This window comes from Thunnus albacares, chromosome 18, assembly GCF_914725855.1.
Source record: "Thunnus albacares chromosome 18, fThuAlb1.1, whole genome shotgun sequence".
NCBI classification, from domain to species: domain Eukaryota; kingdom Metazoa; phylum Chordata; class Actinopteri; order Scombriformes; family Scombridae; genus Thunnus; species Thunnus albacares.
Genome location: NC_058123.1, coordinates 26,573,539 through 26,591,052, shown reverse-complemented (window position 1 = coordinate 26,591,052; position 17,514 = coordinate 26,573,539). Strand labels below are relative to the sequence as shown.

The window sequence follows — 17,514 nt, the reverse complement described above, 5'->3', positions numbered from 1 at the left end:
ATCTCAGGAAAAAAAAAAAAAAAAACAAGATTCTCACTCAGAACAGTAAACATATGAAACAGTCTGGAAAATCACGTAAGATAATAAAAGGCTAAAGGTCAGTCCAGATAAGTCAGTTGATTTAAGATACTGTATGTCTACATTGACTGTTTGTGGTGACTAAACAGACTGCACAAACAGTCCAGCGGTCAAAGAAAAAGGTCAAAGAAGTTCAACATTGTATAAAAATGTCACTTGAAATCAACAACAGTATGCTGTAAATTTAATCAAATTACTCGATGATATCACTTTGTCAAAGTTCAGCCATCTGGGGACAACAGTATCCAGAATGTACTAAAATCATTGAACAGATTTATGGGTCTGATGTTATTCTCTGGCAATGAATTTTGATCAGATTCTATAATAAATATCAGCAGTATTATTATTATATATACATTAATACACACACACACAGTCTGTATTCCTTCACTGGTCAGTTACTACTGTAGAAAGAGAAAGAAAGAGGGAGAGTGTGAAGAGTTGAATGCATGACTGGCTACTAGGTAGTGCACACACACACACACACACACACACACACACACACACACACACACAGGGTGCATTTCCATGCAGCTGACTTGCAGTGAGGCTCTTTGTCCCTGATGCACCCAACCAATCGTCTATACACTCCTCGCAGTGCTGTGTGTGTGTGTGATAATCCCTTTTCAATAGGCAGAGAGTTGAGGTTTGAGCTCCCGGTGTACAAGACTCACACACACTTTATACTTTTAGACACACAAGCAGGAACAAAAAGCAAAACACTTTCACCAGCCTGCACTGTGTGTATTTATGTGTGTGTGTGTGTGTGTGTGTTATTGGTTACTTTAAGGGACAAATTTCAGACTAAAGACCAGTTAATTGGGGAGGGCTTATCCAGTTGGGGACAAAAGCCGTGTCTACAATTGGGAAAAAGCTGATTTTTGGGTTAGGGTTAGGCAAGTAGTGGTTAGGGTTATGGTAAGGGTAAGTCTCCAGGAAATGAATGTACGTCTATGTAATGTCCCCAAAATTGACCTGGGACAATGTGTGTGTGCGTGTGTGTCTTAACACCTGCATGATCAGGTTTTCAAGGCACCCTTTCTTGGAGACAAAAGCCCCTTTTAGACATTGCTAGGTATGTGTCATGTTAATTCTACCTGTTGATCTCATGTCTGAATAAACACCTGACTCACTTTTCCATAAAGGTCATGATGGTGACCTGACCCTGTTGGGCCTTGTAACATTTCTGTAACACTTCCAACTCTGAACTGAATGCCATCACATTAACATAATGACTACAGCAGCTCAAGAAACCTGCACACAGAGAGATAAAACACACATCTTGTTACGCCTTCTTAAGATCATTGTTTTAAATTGTACATTTATATAATGTGTATATATGTACGTATTTGAATATATTGCACCTAGATCTTGACACAGGGCCCCTCGACAAAATCTTAAGAAAAATGCAAGAGCCACCATGAAGCCCTTACAATTTTATTAGTCAGTTAATACAATGACCACAAACTGTGAGCCTGGAACCTATGGGGTCCTAAGGGTCATGACCCCGGGGCAGTTGCCATCTTTGCCTGACTGGTAATCCAGGTCTGACACATGGTGCAGAACATTTACCATACATTTAACATGTGTCTGAATGACAAAAGTCCATTACTGTAGAAGATAGATGTTACATATTCAATATTATATAATATGATATATTTTAAAGTGCAGATTTAAATGTGGATAAAACATGTTGATGGAAACATCTGTCATGTCTTCTTCCGTTCCTGCGGAAATGAAATAAACTCAACACCACATGTAAGTAATAGAACTGCGGAATAGTTGAAAAAGATTTCTCAGTCTTTTAAAACTTTTGAACTCAATCGTTAAATCTATATCAGAGTTTAACCTCACCCCACGTCCTTCTGTGGACTCTCATCCGATCAGTGTGTGATGTGTTTGTACTCGCCGCTGCAGAGATAAATGCATCTTTAAACGCGCGTGTGTGAGCTAGAGAATATAGTATTTATTTGACATGCAGGGATAAGTACATCTCTTTACATTGTTTTTATCTATATGTGCTTTTCATCTGTCCTGCAGAGGTAAATGAATGTTTTTTGTAATCTGTGTATGTGTGTGTCATGCAGAGATAAGAACATGTTGTTCTGATCATGGATGTTGACTCATGAACACAATAGGATGATTCACCACACACAAACAATGATTGGAAAACTACAGGTCACTTCTCAGTGTTAATCTGTTTTGATCCATGCGTGTGCATGGGTCTGGGTCTGGGTCCAGGTCTTATACTCGGTTACATTCACACCTGACTTGCAAGGAAGTTTATGGTGGACAGATTTAATACAACAATGTGAGGAAATAAAGATAGAAACTGAAATTAATTAGATGTCTGTGAGCTGGTGACCAGCCAGTAAATCAGTCAGTAAACCATGTGTTTAATTAGTCAGTTAATTAGCTGGTGTGTCAGTAACTCAGCCAGTAAAGCTTCTAGCAGATCAGTCAGTCAGTCAATAAGGGACTCAGTCAGTAAGTCCATTCTTAAACCAGTCAGTAAACCATCCAGTTGCCAAATCAGTACCAGTAAGTCATTACCCAAATCAATCAGTCAATCAGCTAATAAGCCACTTAATGATAATACCAGTCAGACAATAAAGCTTCCAACATACCAGTCAGTAAGTCAGTTCGTAAACCAGCCACCGAGTCTGTCAGTGAACAAGTGTGTTAGTCTGCTAGTAAACCATCCAGTTACCCAGTCTGCAACTCACTGAGTAAACCAGTCAGTGAGTCTGAGCCTAAACCTGTCAGTCATTCAACAGTCAGTAAGTCAGTCAACAGTCAGTAAGTCATATATATATATATATATATATATATATATATATATATATATACACAGTCTGGGTTTCTGGCAGCAGCAACTCTCATCATGTGACTGAGGTTATTCACTCCTCCCTCACACAAAAAAATCAATACCTCCAGTCCTCGCTGCGTGTGTGTGTGACTCAGTATTGACTGGATAATGTCAGTGTGATATTGGCTGTGAATGCAGTCATGTTGCCAGGTTCACACACACACTGAATCCTGCGTGTGTGTGTGTGTGTATTTGTTGTCAGCTGCAGTATAAGTTTCAGCCTGAACTCAGAATCCAGGACAGTTTAGCTGGTTATAGTTTTAGTTTGACTAATTATTTTCTGGAAATGACTAGTTTTTGTTTTTCGTTTTGTTTCTGTCAGGCTGTGAGGACAATTAGTTGCTATCTAATTAGTGTATTGAAAGTTTGTTGATGATAGTTTTGATAATTGATTATTTATTAAGTGTAAAAAAAAAAATCATTAAGTGGATCTCGCTTCTTCATTGTGAGAATTTCCAGTTTTTCACTGTAAACCTCACATTGTAGACTAAATCAGGACAATAATGCTGGTGTGTGTGTGTGTGTGTGTGTGTGTGCGTGCGTGCGTGCGTGTGTGTGTGTGTTCTCCTATGACTGTAATGATAACCCAGATTATTTCATTACATGTTCTAAACGTTGGTTATTAACCTCAGTGGTTGTCGGTACAATTAGCTCCCCGCACTCCCGCTGCCTTATATCAACATTACGACTGTTTCCAATTACAGCCACCTCTCTAAACGAAATTAAACATTTCAATATTGCTGATATATTGCCAATATATTACCAGTATTAATTACAAGATCTGTAGCCGTGATCTGTAATCAGAGGAGATGAATCGCGCAGCTCGGCCATCCGTCCACCCATCACTCCCTCCCTCTCTCTCTCTCCCCAGAGTCATTTGTTAACAAGGTGGCCTCGCTCGCCCCCTCTCTCCCTCTTTCTCTCTCTGTCTTGCATACACCCACACACACACACATACACACACACAGAGGGGTGTGTGGCCAGCTGTTAGGGTGTGTGTGTGTGTGTGTCTAATTCCTGTTGCATTGTGGGAGTCCATTATGCCGTCGTCTGGTGAATGGCTCCCATTGACTCGGCCTTGACATTATAAGCTACCCGCTAATCTCTTCACTCCATATATTAGTAAGGCTTGATCTCTCTCGCTCTCTCTCTGCCACTTTTCTCCATTTAATCTTGGTTTCTTCCTCTCTCTAAAAATTGTCTGTTAAAATGTCTCTTTTTCATCCGCTCTTGATTTTTTTAAGCCTGTCTTTAAAGGATAAGTCAGGAGATTTTGTATATTTTTCTTATTGTTAACAAATCACATAAAAAGACCAAAACCAATAATATATCAGTCCTACTACCAAGTATTGTGTGTGTATCCAACATATGGTATTCTTCTGTGTCAATAATCCAAAAAACTATTAAAAACACATCAGTGAGTCACACTGTTGCACAATGTTCCTTCATCACCATGAACACACACACTGTAATTAATTTTAGTCAATCCCACGCACAGCATCCTGCTGCCCGAAATACTCACCAGAGCATCTAATGTGTATTAATCAGCTGCTGAAAAGTCCCCAACAAATGTTTTTCAGACGTGTTACTCCAGTCAGACTGAAGTCATGAATCTGACTCAAAATTTTACTCAACAAAATCCAAAAAACTTACATCTCGTCTTTGACTTAGACACCAGTTTCAAAAAAAAAGTGTGCAGAATCCATTCATTTTACTAACAACTTTGACTGCAGCCAGTCAGGATGCACGAGCAGGAGGGAAAGATGTATTTGGCAGAGAAGACAGATGACACTTTTAGCAAAGATAATGATGATGAAGATATCCAGATGTAAAGCCAAAAAACAGATGGCAACATGCAAAACTTAAAAATTACAAATGATTGTAATTGTGTCATGGAATAAAATAAGACACATCTGATCAGTTTGAATTTAAATGTTACATCTATTTGAAAGTATTGAATTCAAATTTTCAAAACATTCATTTTTTTCTGCAAATATATTGTTTCTGTTTCAACATTTTAAATGACATTTTGTGAAGGTTGCACAACGACTTTTTAAGGGCTCGAAACTCACTTTGGACCAGCAAAACAATTACTTTCTCCTACCTCTGCTTTTCACTACTGTTGCTGAAAACTAAGCTGTCCAGCTGTTTCAGGAAGTTACCGAGCCTTTCCTGAAAATGGAACTATACTTTTTTTTTCAGTAGGAACCAATATGTTTGGGGACTCATGATCTCAGTATCTTTTGACACCTTTGTCGCCCTCTCACCCTTTCTCTCCTCACTGAATTTTGTGCTTTCGATGTTGGTTTGTCTCAAACATGTTAAAAAGAATATATCATCTGTTTCTGTCTGTATTTTAGATTTTAAAATGTCTGTCTGTCTCTCTCGACAGTATTACCATGGGTTTGCCGCTCAATCCGCCAGCAGATTCCGCTCGCTCGGCCCGCCACGCCCTCTCTCTTATTGCCACCGCCCGGCCGCCTGCCTTCATCACCACCATCGCAAGAGAGGTGAGACTGAACCATTCAAACATCCGAACCGCTGCTTCATTTAACGGTCTCAAATGCAGTATGATTCTCTTTGTGTAATGTCAAAGACATACAGTACATTCTTCCTCCAGTAATAACAGATAGTACATAATATATTTTTGTTTTCCAGGTTCATCGGTTCAACGCAGCCCAGGCGAACTCTCAGTCGCAGCAAAACGTTCACACCACCACTCTGGCCAGAGCCAAGACTGAGATACTGCGAGTGATCGACATCCTGATAGAGAAGATGCCTGGAGACGTTGTGGATCTGCTAGTCGAGGTAAACGACGTTACATATTATGTTATATTGCTAACTACAAACAAGATAGCATCAGCATCTCTGAAAAATGTTTCATTTTCCATAAGTGCAATACAACATTTTGAACAACCAGTCAGTGAATCACCACTTCCTTGTCTCCTCCTCCTCCTCTTCTTCAGGTGATGGATATCATCATGTACTGTATTGAAGGTTCTCTGGTGAAGAAGAAAGGGCTGCAGGAGTGTTTCCCTGCTATTTGCAAGTAAGTGTGTGTGTATTGGTGTGTTAACAAGCCTCAACACATTTCCTTATAAGGTGAGTGGGGGGTGAATTTAGGAGGAGTTAAGGCAAGTTGACCCCTGGGTGTCTGTGCTGATGTCAAAGGTCAGGGGTCAACTCACAGGTGACAGATATCAGCCTCAGGGCATGTGGCTGAACCAACTCAGTCTGTGTGTGGTTGGTGGTGTGTGAATATATTAATGTGTGTCGCCTCTTGGCTTTGATGTAATAATTGTGTTTGTGATATTTACTTTAAAATTTGGGGAAAAAACAACAACACAGGTACATGAGTTATAATATTTAGACCATTCAATGAAGGTTTGAACTCCACTTATTTAATTCCCAGTAGCAATACCAGTACCATACCATTTTTTTCCACTGAACTTAATTACAAGCTACACCTTTGCTCAAACCAGAGGCTCAAGAGAAGCCCCTGTGCTCTTATATTTAAACAGCAAGGCTTCCTCACGAGCTGAGGCTCAGGAGACACGCTCGTAGTTTGTCTGAGGAACTCACAGTGGTGCTGGTACGTTTCATAGGAGGGATGTTGTGGGTTGGGGCCCATGTTTTGTTTCAGGCTGCTGTTGGGGCATTTGTGACACTGCCCACTTTGTGAAATGGTTCTTCATTAACATGAAGAAAGAAGTAGCAGGCAGTGATCAGCTATCCACAAATGTTGGGATATCAAATGACAAATCTCATCTGATGCCTAATGTCAGAGGTATGCTCAACAAGAACTAGTTTGTGTCTTCTGACAGAAGGGAAATGTGTAGCTGTTCTGAAGGTGGGAGAAAAGCTTGAACTTTGCATGCTTTCTCACCTCCACACACCTGTCCTATAGCTGCGTGAAGTGGCCGTCAATGTCAGATTGTCAGTTTCAGAAAGTTAGAAATATTGCCGGACGCAGCCTTCCCAATCCCAACATTGGAAAGGTTGAGGGGGAAGGGGTTTCAGTCACTGTTCCACCATCTAATTGCGCCACAGGGGACTAAAAGAAAGGCAGTGCCTGGGGACTCTTGTGTTATCTGGCCAAATTAGGTCTATTAGACCATCTACTATGGCACCCATTACAAGTTGTCTTTTTTTGATTGTTTTCTTCATTTTGTCGTTGGTGCATCTAAAAATCCCAGATTTATTTTTGAGTAAATTTCTGCCTCCCATGCCATGTGGGATTTTGCAAAGCATTCAAAATCTGTGTGCTTTATCTCTTTGCAATCTTACTTAATAGTATAATATGTTTGTTTTACTGGAAGCAAAGGTATCACCCATTATCGTTAACTCTGTCTCTTGAATTCTTCCCTCTTTCTTAGTGAAATTGTTAGATTATGCCTGGTTGAATGTTAGTCTCTGTGTGTGTTGTGTTAATGCGTTTGTTTTCCTCTTGTTCAGGTTCTACATGGTTGGTTACTGTGACCGCAGTCATCGCATCGCCGTCGGAGCTCGCCAAGGCTCAGTGGCCCTCTACGATGTTCGCACGGGAAAATGTCAGGTACGTTAAAAACTCTCTGATGTTTGATCACAACATGAAGGAAAACCTCAGCAACTGATTAGTTTCAGATAGACACCAAAGTCAAGAATTAATGCCTTTATGCACTGGGGGTGTTTTTTTAGTGCAATTAATTCACACATCAATATATTTTGTTGTTCTTGTCATGAGTACTTTCACACAGACCATGAGCATTACATGATGAAAAAGCGACATCATTTTTTTTTTCAGAATGAGGTTGATTTTTCAGAGCTTTCACACAGCAAATAAAAGCATCAACCGCTCATGAAGTGTAATCTGCACAGACAGCTGTTTATCGTGAAAGTCCATGTGGGGTGTTGACATGATACGTAAATATCCTGCTGTATGTGTTTTGAAATTATTTATCCTATCTGCAGTGATTGATCAAGGCTCCCAGTCTGTCTGTGAGCTCGCCTGTTTCACTGCAGGCAGACACGTAGTCTCGTTCGCTATGGTGCAGGACTTAAAGTTCTCAGGTATCAGGCCTGATTTCAGACATAGAGCAGTTTTAAATTCATATAATGTTTAATTCAATACTTTATGCACATTTCCTCCTGGATAACTTTTCAGGCTCACAAATCTTTCCTTGCTTTAATCCCTGTATGGTGGGCTGGGAAATAAAGCCAATGAATCAATATATTGATTCACGTTTCATATATCATCATATGCATCATCATCATGTATTTATAAATACAAACACTGTGGATTCCTGCCTGTGGAGTCGACTAAACTAAACTATTTTGGTTCAGTAAGTTTCTGCCGTCAGTCAGCCTGATGAAGGCAGTTTGTCCGACGGCTGCTTCTGTGGACAGAGATGCTGAACACAGGTTGGAGATCATCATCATCATCATCTTGTCCTCCTCCTCTTCACTTCCACAAACGAAGAGGAGAGTGTTATATCCGTTCAGTCCGCATCAACTCCGACCTGCGTTCAGTGTCTCTGTCCACAGAAGCAGCTGTCTGTCAGCAGCAGATCCTAGAGAGCTGTGAGGACAGCGGCCGGACAAACTGTCTCCACCAGGCTGACTGACAGCAGAACGAGCTGTCTCAAATTCTGTTGCAAATTCGTATTGCTGCCGATATGAATAGTTTTGATGCGAACTAGAGCATTTCACGTGTTTGTGCCGTTTATTTGTCACGTCCCCGCTGTGTAATGGCCTTTAGCCTTCGTCATTAGATTCATTTTTCTACCTTTCCTTTAATCTGTTCATTTCCTCCTCTCCTATTGTATCCTTAAATCTTTCTATCCGTCCATGAAAAGGAGTGATTACCTTCTAAGAGAAAGGAAGAGACGTGAGGAAAGAGGGGAGTAAACGAGGAGAAAGGAGAGGCGAGGAGTTTTGTTGCCTCGGTAATTGATTAATAATGAAGCAATGACTCTCTTAATCACAGCTTTGTCTTTGTACGCATTTATATTTGATCATACAGTACGTGTGATTGTGTGGTGGATGTGTTTGATTGTGCTGCTGGCCTTTATGTTTGTTTATGTTTGTGTGTATTTCTGTGTGAGTGTGTGCGTTGGTAATTTGCTGTGTATTGATTTGCAGTAACCTGAGCAGTCTAGTCTGGTGGAGGAGGTCATTTATATCTGATAACAGCACTGGCCCCTGTTCACCCAACATCTAGTTTGATTGTGTGTGTGTGTAGGTGTTTATATTTGTGTGCACAGTGTAATGACAGGAGACTTTTCCTTTGTGTGTTATTCGCAGTGATTAACATTTAATAGATAATGGTTTTGCAGGAATGTTGAGTGTATGTGTGTATGTGTGTGCTGGATGTGTTTGAATTGTTTAATTTCAGCTTCATTAACAGGGTTGAGTCTTTTGGATCTTTTAGGTTTTATTCATTATGATCATTTGTATTGATTCTGTTATTTATTGGAACTTTTGCTGAGGTTTTGGCTGCCACAAATTTTTTTTCATAAATGTCAACTCAACCATTCTGCTTATCTCAATCAACAATCAGGCAACATTACAGTCTAGTTATCAGACAGTTTTTATAGTGAAGCAGTACTACTTGTAGCTTTTATCAACAACATTAGGGGCTGTAAACTCCTTTATCCATAAAGATCTATGTTAAAGATATGTATGAGCATTTGTCTACACCTTATTTTGTCAGCAGATCAGTTTTAAATACCACAAGGAGCTGTTGATGTTTAACTTCACCAATTTTACACATCAAAGTCTGTTTCCAGATGTTGGGGAGTACTACTGCATATGTGGAAAAAAAAGTAGTATAAAGTCTGTTATGGCTCCAGAGGAAGCTGTGTGAAATCTGATGGCCTCAAGTGATGTCACTCGAGTCAGCATCAGTTAGGGCGGGAGACTACAATAACAATCCTAAATCTGCGAAGTGCTCTTAAAAACAGAAACAGACAGAGGCGATAAGACATAAAGCTGCGAGCGACAGACTTTTACTGCAGTTTAGGAAAACATCATGACTCACAAATGTCATGTGGGTAAGTGACACCTTACAGTTTGTGTTGTATGGATAAACCCTTGTGCTGGGAATTTTTATGAAGATTAGGCCCATGTTTATGCACTAGCTCATCATATTGTACGCCATGTCTCTTAACAAAAGCCAGGTTCTTGTGGAAGCTGTTTATATTCATGACAGCTGAAAAAGACCAGTTTTCATCATGGAAATAAAGTTTTAACACATCCATAACAACCTGTCACATCACTTCAGAAACTTCTGGACAAAATGCAACATGAAATCCGGGTGATCCTTTTGTGATTTTATATTTTATATTTAAATAGCTAAACGCGGTCTTGATTCTAAGCAGTTTGAAAGAGGTAATGCAACTTAAATGATTTGATTTGTTTCAGTTTATTAGAGAGAAGGAGAGCAGGATGAAACGGAGGATGAAGAAAGAGGAGGAGGAAGACAAGGAGAGATGGCCTTAGAGAGGAAGTACAGGTTAAATAAGGCAAAGAGGAGATGGTAGAGGAGGGGAGGAAGGGGACAGGAAGTAAGTAAGAAGAAAGGGTGTGAGGAGGAGAGGAAGACGGGGATGAGGGAAGACGCAGAGTTTCTGTTTATAATTCATTTGTGTGTGTGTGTGTGCGTGTGTGTGTGTGTGTCCAACCGTAGCTAGCTAGTCCCTGCATGACCATCTGCCACAGCTTTGATCAGCCTCCGTGAACAGGCCTTTGTCAGCTGCATTTCTCTATGTGTGTGTGTGTGTGTGTGTGTGTGTGTGTCCAGCTGCTTGCTCTGCTTCTTTAACAGACTCTGAGTCTACTAATTGAACACAAAGAAACAATCTGACTGATCTTTCTCTCTGCATCTGTTTCTTTCTGTAACTACTGGAACCAGAGGAAACGTTGTGTTACTGAAGGTGTAGCTGTGCCTCAGGGTTAGCAGGGTTAGCACCTCCCTCACTACATCCCATAGGAAGTCAACCAGTGTAGCCCCCCATAAGCTGAAATCACCTATTGTCCAGGCTTCAGTTGAACTCATGTGTGACACAAGGGGTTAGGTACAGGTTTGCAGTGTAGATGGCTTTGCTAGATGTGTGTCGCTAAGAGTACGTATAAGATAACTGATATATACGTATAAGATAATATCAACAACCTACACCTAAACTTGGAGAAAACACAAGCAGCCAAAGCTGACAAATCACAGTTCTTGCCGTCTCCAGGTGTGTAGTTACATTTTTGAGGAGGTAACAATGTCCCCTCTAGCAGTGTATGTCACGGGGTCATAACCAGCAGGGGATTGGTCATCGGCCACTGACCACAAAATGAACTTCTGTGCCCCTCCACAACTTTTCTAATAATCTAATCGTCATCTTAATTTTCATAAACATACATAGACATACATATACAGTATATACAATGGAAAGTTTAATGTGAAAATTCACTGATGTAATGACATATAGTTAATACAGTAATTGATTTATTTAATCTAAAATATGTGTGTTCATCCAGGTGACAACACCAGACTCTGCCTCTTACACACATCCAGCAACTTCTGTATTCGTCTATATCGTCAACATTGTTGCTTTCAACAGGGTTTTGTTGCGTTAGCGTTCCCAATTGAAATCAACATACTAAGTTAACTGTGACTGTAGCGCTATCTACACTCACTCGTTAGCGTTGTTAGCATTCCCAATCGAAGCCAACTCGGTTATACAACTGTTGCACTATCTGTAACCAGTTGTTAGCATTCCCTACTGAAAGATAACAAATAAAAACAACTGGGTTAGCTGTATAACTGTAATGTTATCTATGCGTGTATGTTAGCATTGTTAGCATCCTCTCATTAAAACAACTTCACTTTGCTAACTCTAATCCATCTTGACACAGCACTGAGCTGCAACCTGCTAAAATGCTAGCTAGACCTGCAAGCAGGGACTGGGGTCTGAGTACCTGACTCATCTTGGAACTATGGGTTTAACTACTCAGAGCGACTAGGAGTCCATTGCTGAATAAGGCCTTATCAGGTGGTTTAAGACACGTGTGTTTGTAAGCTTGGATAGGCTCAATGTAGTGAACACATCAATAAAAAAGTATTTGAATAAGCAACGTATGGTTTGTGAGTTTTTAACTAAATTTGCCTTTATTATAGCTCCCCCTGATGGTGGATACAGAAATAAATTAAAATAAAATAAAATAAATGAATACATGAACTGTGAATGACTCAGCTGTCTGTGAAAAAACCTTCTATTAGTTAACATTGGTTATCAGTCACAGGGGAGGCGGAGTTTAAGAGCTGTCAGTCTTAGTCATGGGGGTCGGGAATAAAATGTGACAAGCTCTCTGTGTGAAATACAGACGCACACACGCGCGCACACACACACACACACACACACACACACACACACACACACACACAGCGCTGTCCCCAGGCGTCAGGTGTATTGAAGTACAGAGTGCTGTAAATGGTTTCAGTGTGCTTCACTGCTCTCTGATAGGCTGATTGATTTGGTAGGCAGTCCACCGTGACACACACACACACACACACACACACACCCTGATCATAATATATATGAAAGCATCAATATTTGATGCACATTAAACAGTTCTACTCTGCATCCTGTTTCTCTCTCGTGCTTTCTTTCTCTAAAACAAACAGTTTTTCCCCTTTTTTGGTCTTTTTCTTTCACCTGGTTGTCTTCAGGTCCTCAGAAAGTCTTACAATATTCAAATGACCTCATCACATATTCTAAAATTGTGTCAAAACAGTCCAATGAAGTAATTCAATCATAGAGCTCTGACAATGTTCTCTTGGCATGCTGTTCTCGCACATCTGCAAAATTGGTCTTATATTTCAAATCAAGTGGCCTCGTATGGAGCCACCAGAGTAGAATTTAGCAACTTTTAAAAGACAAATCAATAAATTGATCAATTTAATATAGCTATACCAAATCAGTTAATTACATTGGCTTTTAACCGGCAAATAAATTAATTACAATTTGAAAATAATTTGATTTCCTGATTCTGTTTTAGGGTTATGAATTAATGATTTTATTTTGAAGTGTTTTTGTTACTTTAAATTATTCCATTTACTTAAGTATCATTTTCCATCTCACAGTTCTTTGTGTCCCACTTTAATATTTATAGTTTCCATCACGTGTGTGTGTGTGTGTGTGTGTGTGTGTGTGTGTGTGCGTGTGAGTGCTGCAGGTTCTATGGCATTTGAGAGGATTATTAAGTATTTTGAATATGAGTCCCAGTTGACTTGAAGAAAAAAGTTGAGAGTTCACATCAGAAGTGTCAGGTGCCACTTATAGATCAGCCTGACAGCTGTAGCCCAGATGTTAGAACAAGTCAGTCAGTCACATGCTCCACATGTTGAAGTGTCTTTGAGCAAGACACTAAACCCCAAATTGGTTGCTTTGGACAAATGCATCTGCCAAATGAATGAGTGAATGTAATGAATGCAGGTTTTTTGAAAAAGCAGTTTAGGCTGAAACATTCGTTGGTTTGAGCTGATGAATGTTTGCAGACAGACTGTTTCCACTCCGTTACCTTTAATGATAGTAGTGATGGGAAATGTGATTTGGGATCTCGCCAAAGAGGAAATAATGGAAAAGAAAGAGGTGAAGGATGGAAAGAAGGTTAAAGGGAGGAATGAAAGGATTCATGAAGAGGTGAGAGAGGGTTTAAAGGAAAGAGGCAGACAGGATGGAAAGCTGGAGAGAAATCACACTAATTCAGCTTTTCTGTCAGCCAACACAGCTGGAATCTAATAGGATTTCCCCTTAAAAGAAGGAGGGAGAGAACGAATTAAAAAGATGAGATTTTCATTTCATTGCGTTATTATTTTTTTTTCGTCTTTAATCGCCACAGACGGGTTATTATTTCAGGGTCCGGGCGCCTGAGGCAACGCGTCTTAATCTCATCTGGAGGTGAGAGTTTGTAATCCCAGTCGCAGGCAGAGGCGGGGTGAAGAATTCTGGGAGGGCGTTTATTGCGTTACACACCCAGCATCTGGTGGGACAGTTTATTGTGTTACACACGGCGCAGCGTCGCTTTATTTTGTCCCCTGAGTTCTGAAGGCGAACGGCAGCATCTGTTGGACCAGAAGCCGCTCCTCATCTGATGGAATTATCTCATCCAAAGCAAACACTTACTGTCAAGAAAAATGTGGGCGGCACACGAGAAAAGCAAAGTTTCTCTGAGACGCCTCGATGAAATTTCAACAAGGACCAAAATTTGTTCTTCATTTCGTCTTTATCACGGAATTTATTGAAGAGAGTGGGTTTGAACTTGGAGCTGCAGTTTGGATCCAGCGCTTGAGGGAATCATTTGGAAAAGTCAAGTTTTGCTGTGATTTTAGCTTCTGCGGTTGATGAGGAATGATCTGGTGACAAGTTGCTTGAGATACGCTTGAGGTTTTTTAGTTGTTTTTCTTTTTATAACATACTTTAACATTGTGAAGTGGTGATTTGTTCCAGTCACTTTTTCATATGTGAAAAGGTTCTGTAAAACCTCAATAACACTTCATAAACTGATGAAATCGTGGCACATTCTTGGGCCATACAGTGCAACACACTCACACTCACTTTTATGGCACAGTACAGTACCTGTCAACAATACCAATAACACCAAAGACATGAAAACCCTGGAATATTATAACATTCAGAAACACATCTCAATAACAGGGGATGTCAGAAGAAATCTACTTGAGTACAGATTAATGAGTAAAGCAGGAAGAGTTCAGGACACTCTGAGTGCATGATGGAAAAGTCATGAGCTTCTAGTTTCATGGTGGTGTGGTGTGGTGGGTTGTGCTGGTGGAAAGACCAGCAGTGGTATGTGGAAAAATAACAATAATGAGACTGAAAAGGTGGAGCTAATTAAAAATAAAGATATGATCTGTGTGGGTTGTCCCTCCACCAACCATCTCAGCTACTAATATCATGAAACTATAAGAAATCAGAGAAACACTTGCTGCATCGTCTTAAAATAATGAAACATGTCCACTATGATCTCATTTGATAGAATGGCTTATTCACACAAATCCAGGTCTGTTAAATAAGACTAATTACGCAATTGTTTATTAAGTATGCTAAATATATCTCATGAGTTCTATTATCCAGCAGGACTACATAAAAAAACAAAAAATCTATCAGCAAGCACTGAAACATAACAAAAACTCTAGCACTAGTTGACTAACTTCATCATTTCTGGTCCTGTATAATATTTCTGTGATTTTCCAATATCTCCATAGCAACTTCAAATATCACTTCACACTGAGTTTAACAAACTTGGATTCTTGTAGTGACTTGAATATTTTCCTACCATATTTTTCTTTCATCAGTATTATATTTATACCTCATGATTTTATTTATATTTAGTTAAAATTTCATCCACATTTAGTGATTTAGTTAGTTTATACAACACATTTATTATTATTGTTTCTCTTGTATCAAGCAGAGTATCTGTGCGTCTTCTCCAGAGTTTCTCCAGATAACAGGGAGAGTTTGGGGAATTTTCATCAGCATCAACACACCCGGCTCAGCAGTGTGAACCAGCACAAATTGGAGAACACATCCACCGCTGTTTTGTTATTGGCCATTACCACTAGTTTTCCACAGAGAAACTAGAGGCCAAGTCTTCAATGTGATTTTTGGATGTGACATGTAGGTGTGAGGAGGAGGAGGAGTTAAGGCACAGTATCCTCAGCAGCATCGGCTATCACAGTAGACGTTTAAGGCTTTGAAACAAATAAACCTGTGAAGCCTGGGTCACACAGGGGAACTATGAACTGTGTGTCCACCTACTCTTCTTCAACATGCACCTCAGAAATTCATGAGTTGTTTGCATTTCAATCTTCATGATCTCTTGTCTCCATTCATTTCTATTAGCCTCATGAAGTCTTTATTACTCACAGCAACACCATCTTCACAATATTGGTAATAATATTCACTTAAAATTGTTGCCATATTTGCGTCTTTCCATTTCCTTTTTTGGTAGAAAGTATTTTCAATGAAAACTGTCCAGAGTTTTCTTTCTGTTTGGTTATTATTATGTATCTTCTGTTGATTCAGTTGAATCAGTTTCTGTAAGCAGGGAGCTTCCAGTTATCTCTATTTTTTTCTTTTCACTGTATTTGACCCCAAATCTCCTTATTATTGCAAACACAGTGATGTGAAAGAAAACTCTTCACTGATGAAAACTGTGTATGTAAAATCCAGAAGGGACGGTTTGTAGAAGAGTTGTCATTCATTCAGCTGAAGAGCTCAGCTTCTGTAAAATGTTGATTTGTTTTAATGAGTCTGCGTCAATGTTTTTAATGGTCCTCTGTCTCTCTCTGTAGAACATCCACGGTCATAAGGGCCCAATCACAGCTGTGTCGTTTGCACCTGATGGCCGTTACCTAGCAACATACTCCAACGCTGACAGCCACATCTCCTTCTGGCAGGTAAATGACACACACTCATTCACACACACACACACACACACACACACACACACACACACACACAAATGCAGATGCATACTCACTACATCTGTCTCACACTCTCACGCTTCTTCAGAGGTCTGAAAGTCTCAAAAGATTACATTTGTAGACCTTAGAAAGTTTTAAATTCAACTATCACAGGTGATATCTTTCTGTTGTAGTAAACAGTTGAATTTGGGTGTTTCAGTTTATTTCATGGAGTCATTGTTTGTTTTTTCACAGTAACGTCTGTAGCATTTTGGATCAGGTAGCTACCATGTTAATTTTGTATCAGTAACTTTTGTTACATATATTCAATCAATTAGTGGGTGCATAGTGCACCCACACCCACAGGTACACTAGACATTTCTATGTCCATTTATATTTCTGACACTTGGTTTGACTTTGATTTGTGTCCAGAAGAATCATCAGACAAATTAATCCTTTAATCACCAACCACTGAGTATATTTTTAATAATTCTGGAAAAAACTGTAGTCTTGTAGAGAAAATGTAGGGACCTTAAAAAGATTTTGAAGTTCATTCATGGACTTCTTGAAATGAAGATTCCATGTAACTGCTTTAAAGTACAAATCAATAACTTAAACTATGTATTGACAAGCTGAGCAATATTTGCCTATATCTTTATTCACTTCGTGTATTTTTCATATATTTTATTTCTTACATATTTTGGATGTTTTGTAATTTATTTAATTTCATTCTTATTTATTAACAAAAAAGTTAAAATGCACAAAAGCAATAATAAATAATACAAAGTCAGGTGGCTGACAACACTCATACATGATACACACATGTGAAACACATAAACACACAGACAGGCTCACACTTCTTATCTTCTTCCCAGAACTGTTATTTTGAATGAAAGGTCTTTACAACCTCTGACACGACTGTCTGTAGACACACACACGCGCACACACACTAATGGCATTACTGTAAGCATAAACCGCTGCTAGCACGCCGGCAAGACGGCTGCTGTGGTAATGAGCTGGCAGACGCTCTGTCGGTGTGTGTGTGTGTGTGTGTGTGTGTGTGTGTGAGAGAGAGAGAGAGAGAGAGAGAGAGGGAGGGGCAGTGTTGTCTCAG

General features: G+C 39.7%; 1 protein-coding gene across 4 annotated transcripts in view; it reads left to right on the top strand.

Annotated features, from left to right (window-relative positions):
• The window catches only part of LOC122968231 (WD repeat-containing protein 7), a 110,878-nt gene that overhangs the window by 88,196 nt on the left and 5,168 nt on the right, over nt 1-17,514 (top strand). For all 4 annotated transcript variants that reach the window (XM_044333262.1, XM_044333263.1, XM_044333260.1 and 1 more), the window contains 5 exons: nt 5,340-5,457; nt 5,606-5,755; nt 5,914-5,996; nt 7,403-7,502; nt 16,290-16,394. In XM_044333262.1, coding sequence (XP_044189197.1) covers nt 5,340-5,457; nt 5,606-5,755; nt 5,914-5,996; nt 7,403-7,502; nt 16,290-16,394 — 556 coding nt within the window. The remainder of the gene's footprint in view (nt 1-5,339; nt 5,458-5,605; nt 5,756-5,913; nt 5,997-7,402; nt 7,503-16,289; nt 16,395-17,514) is intronic.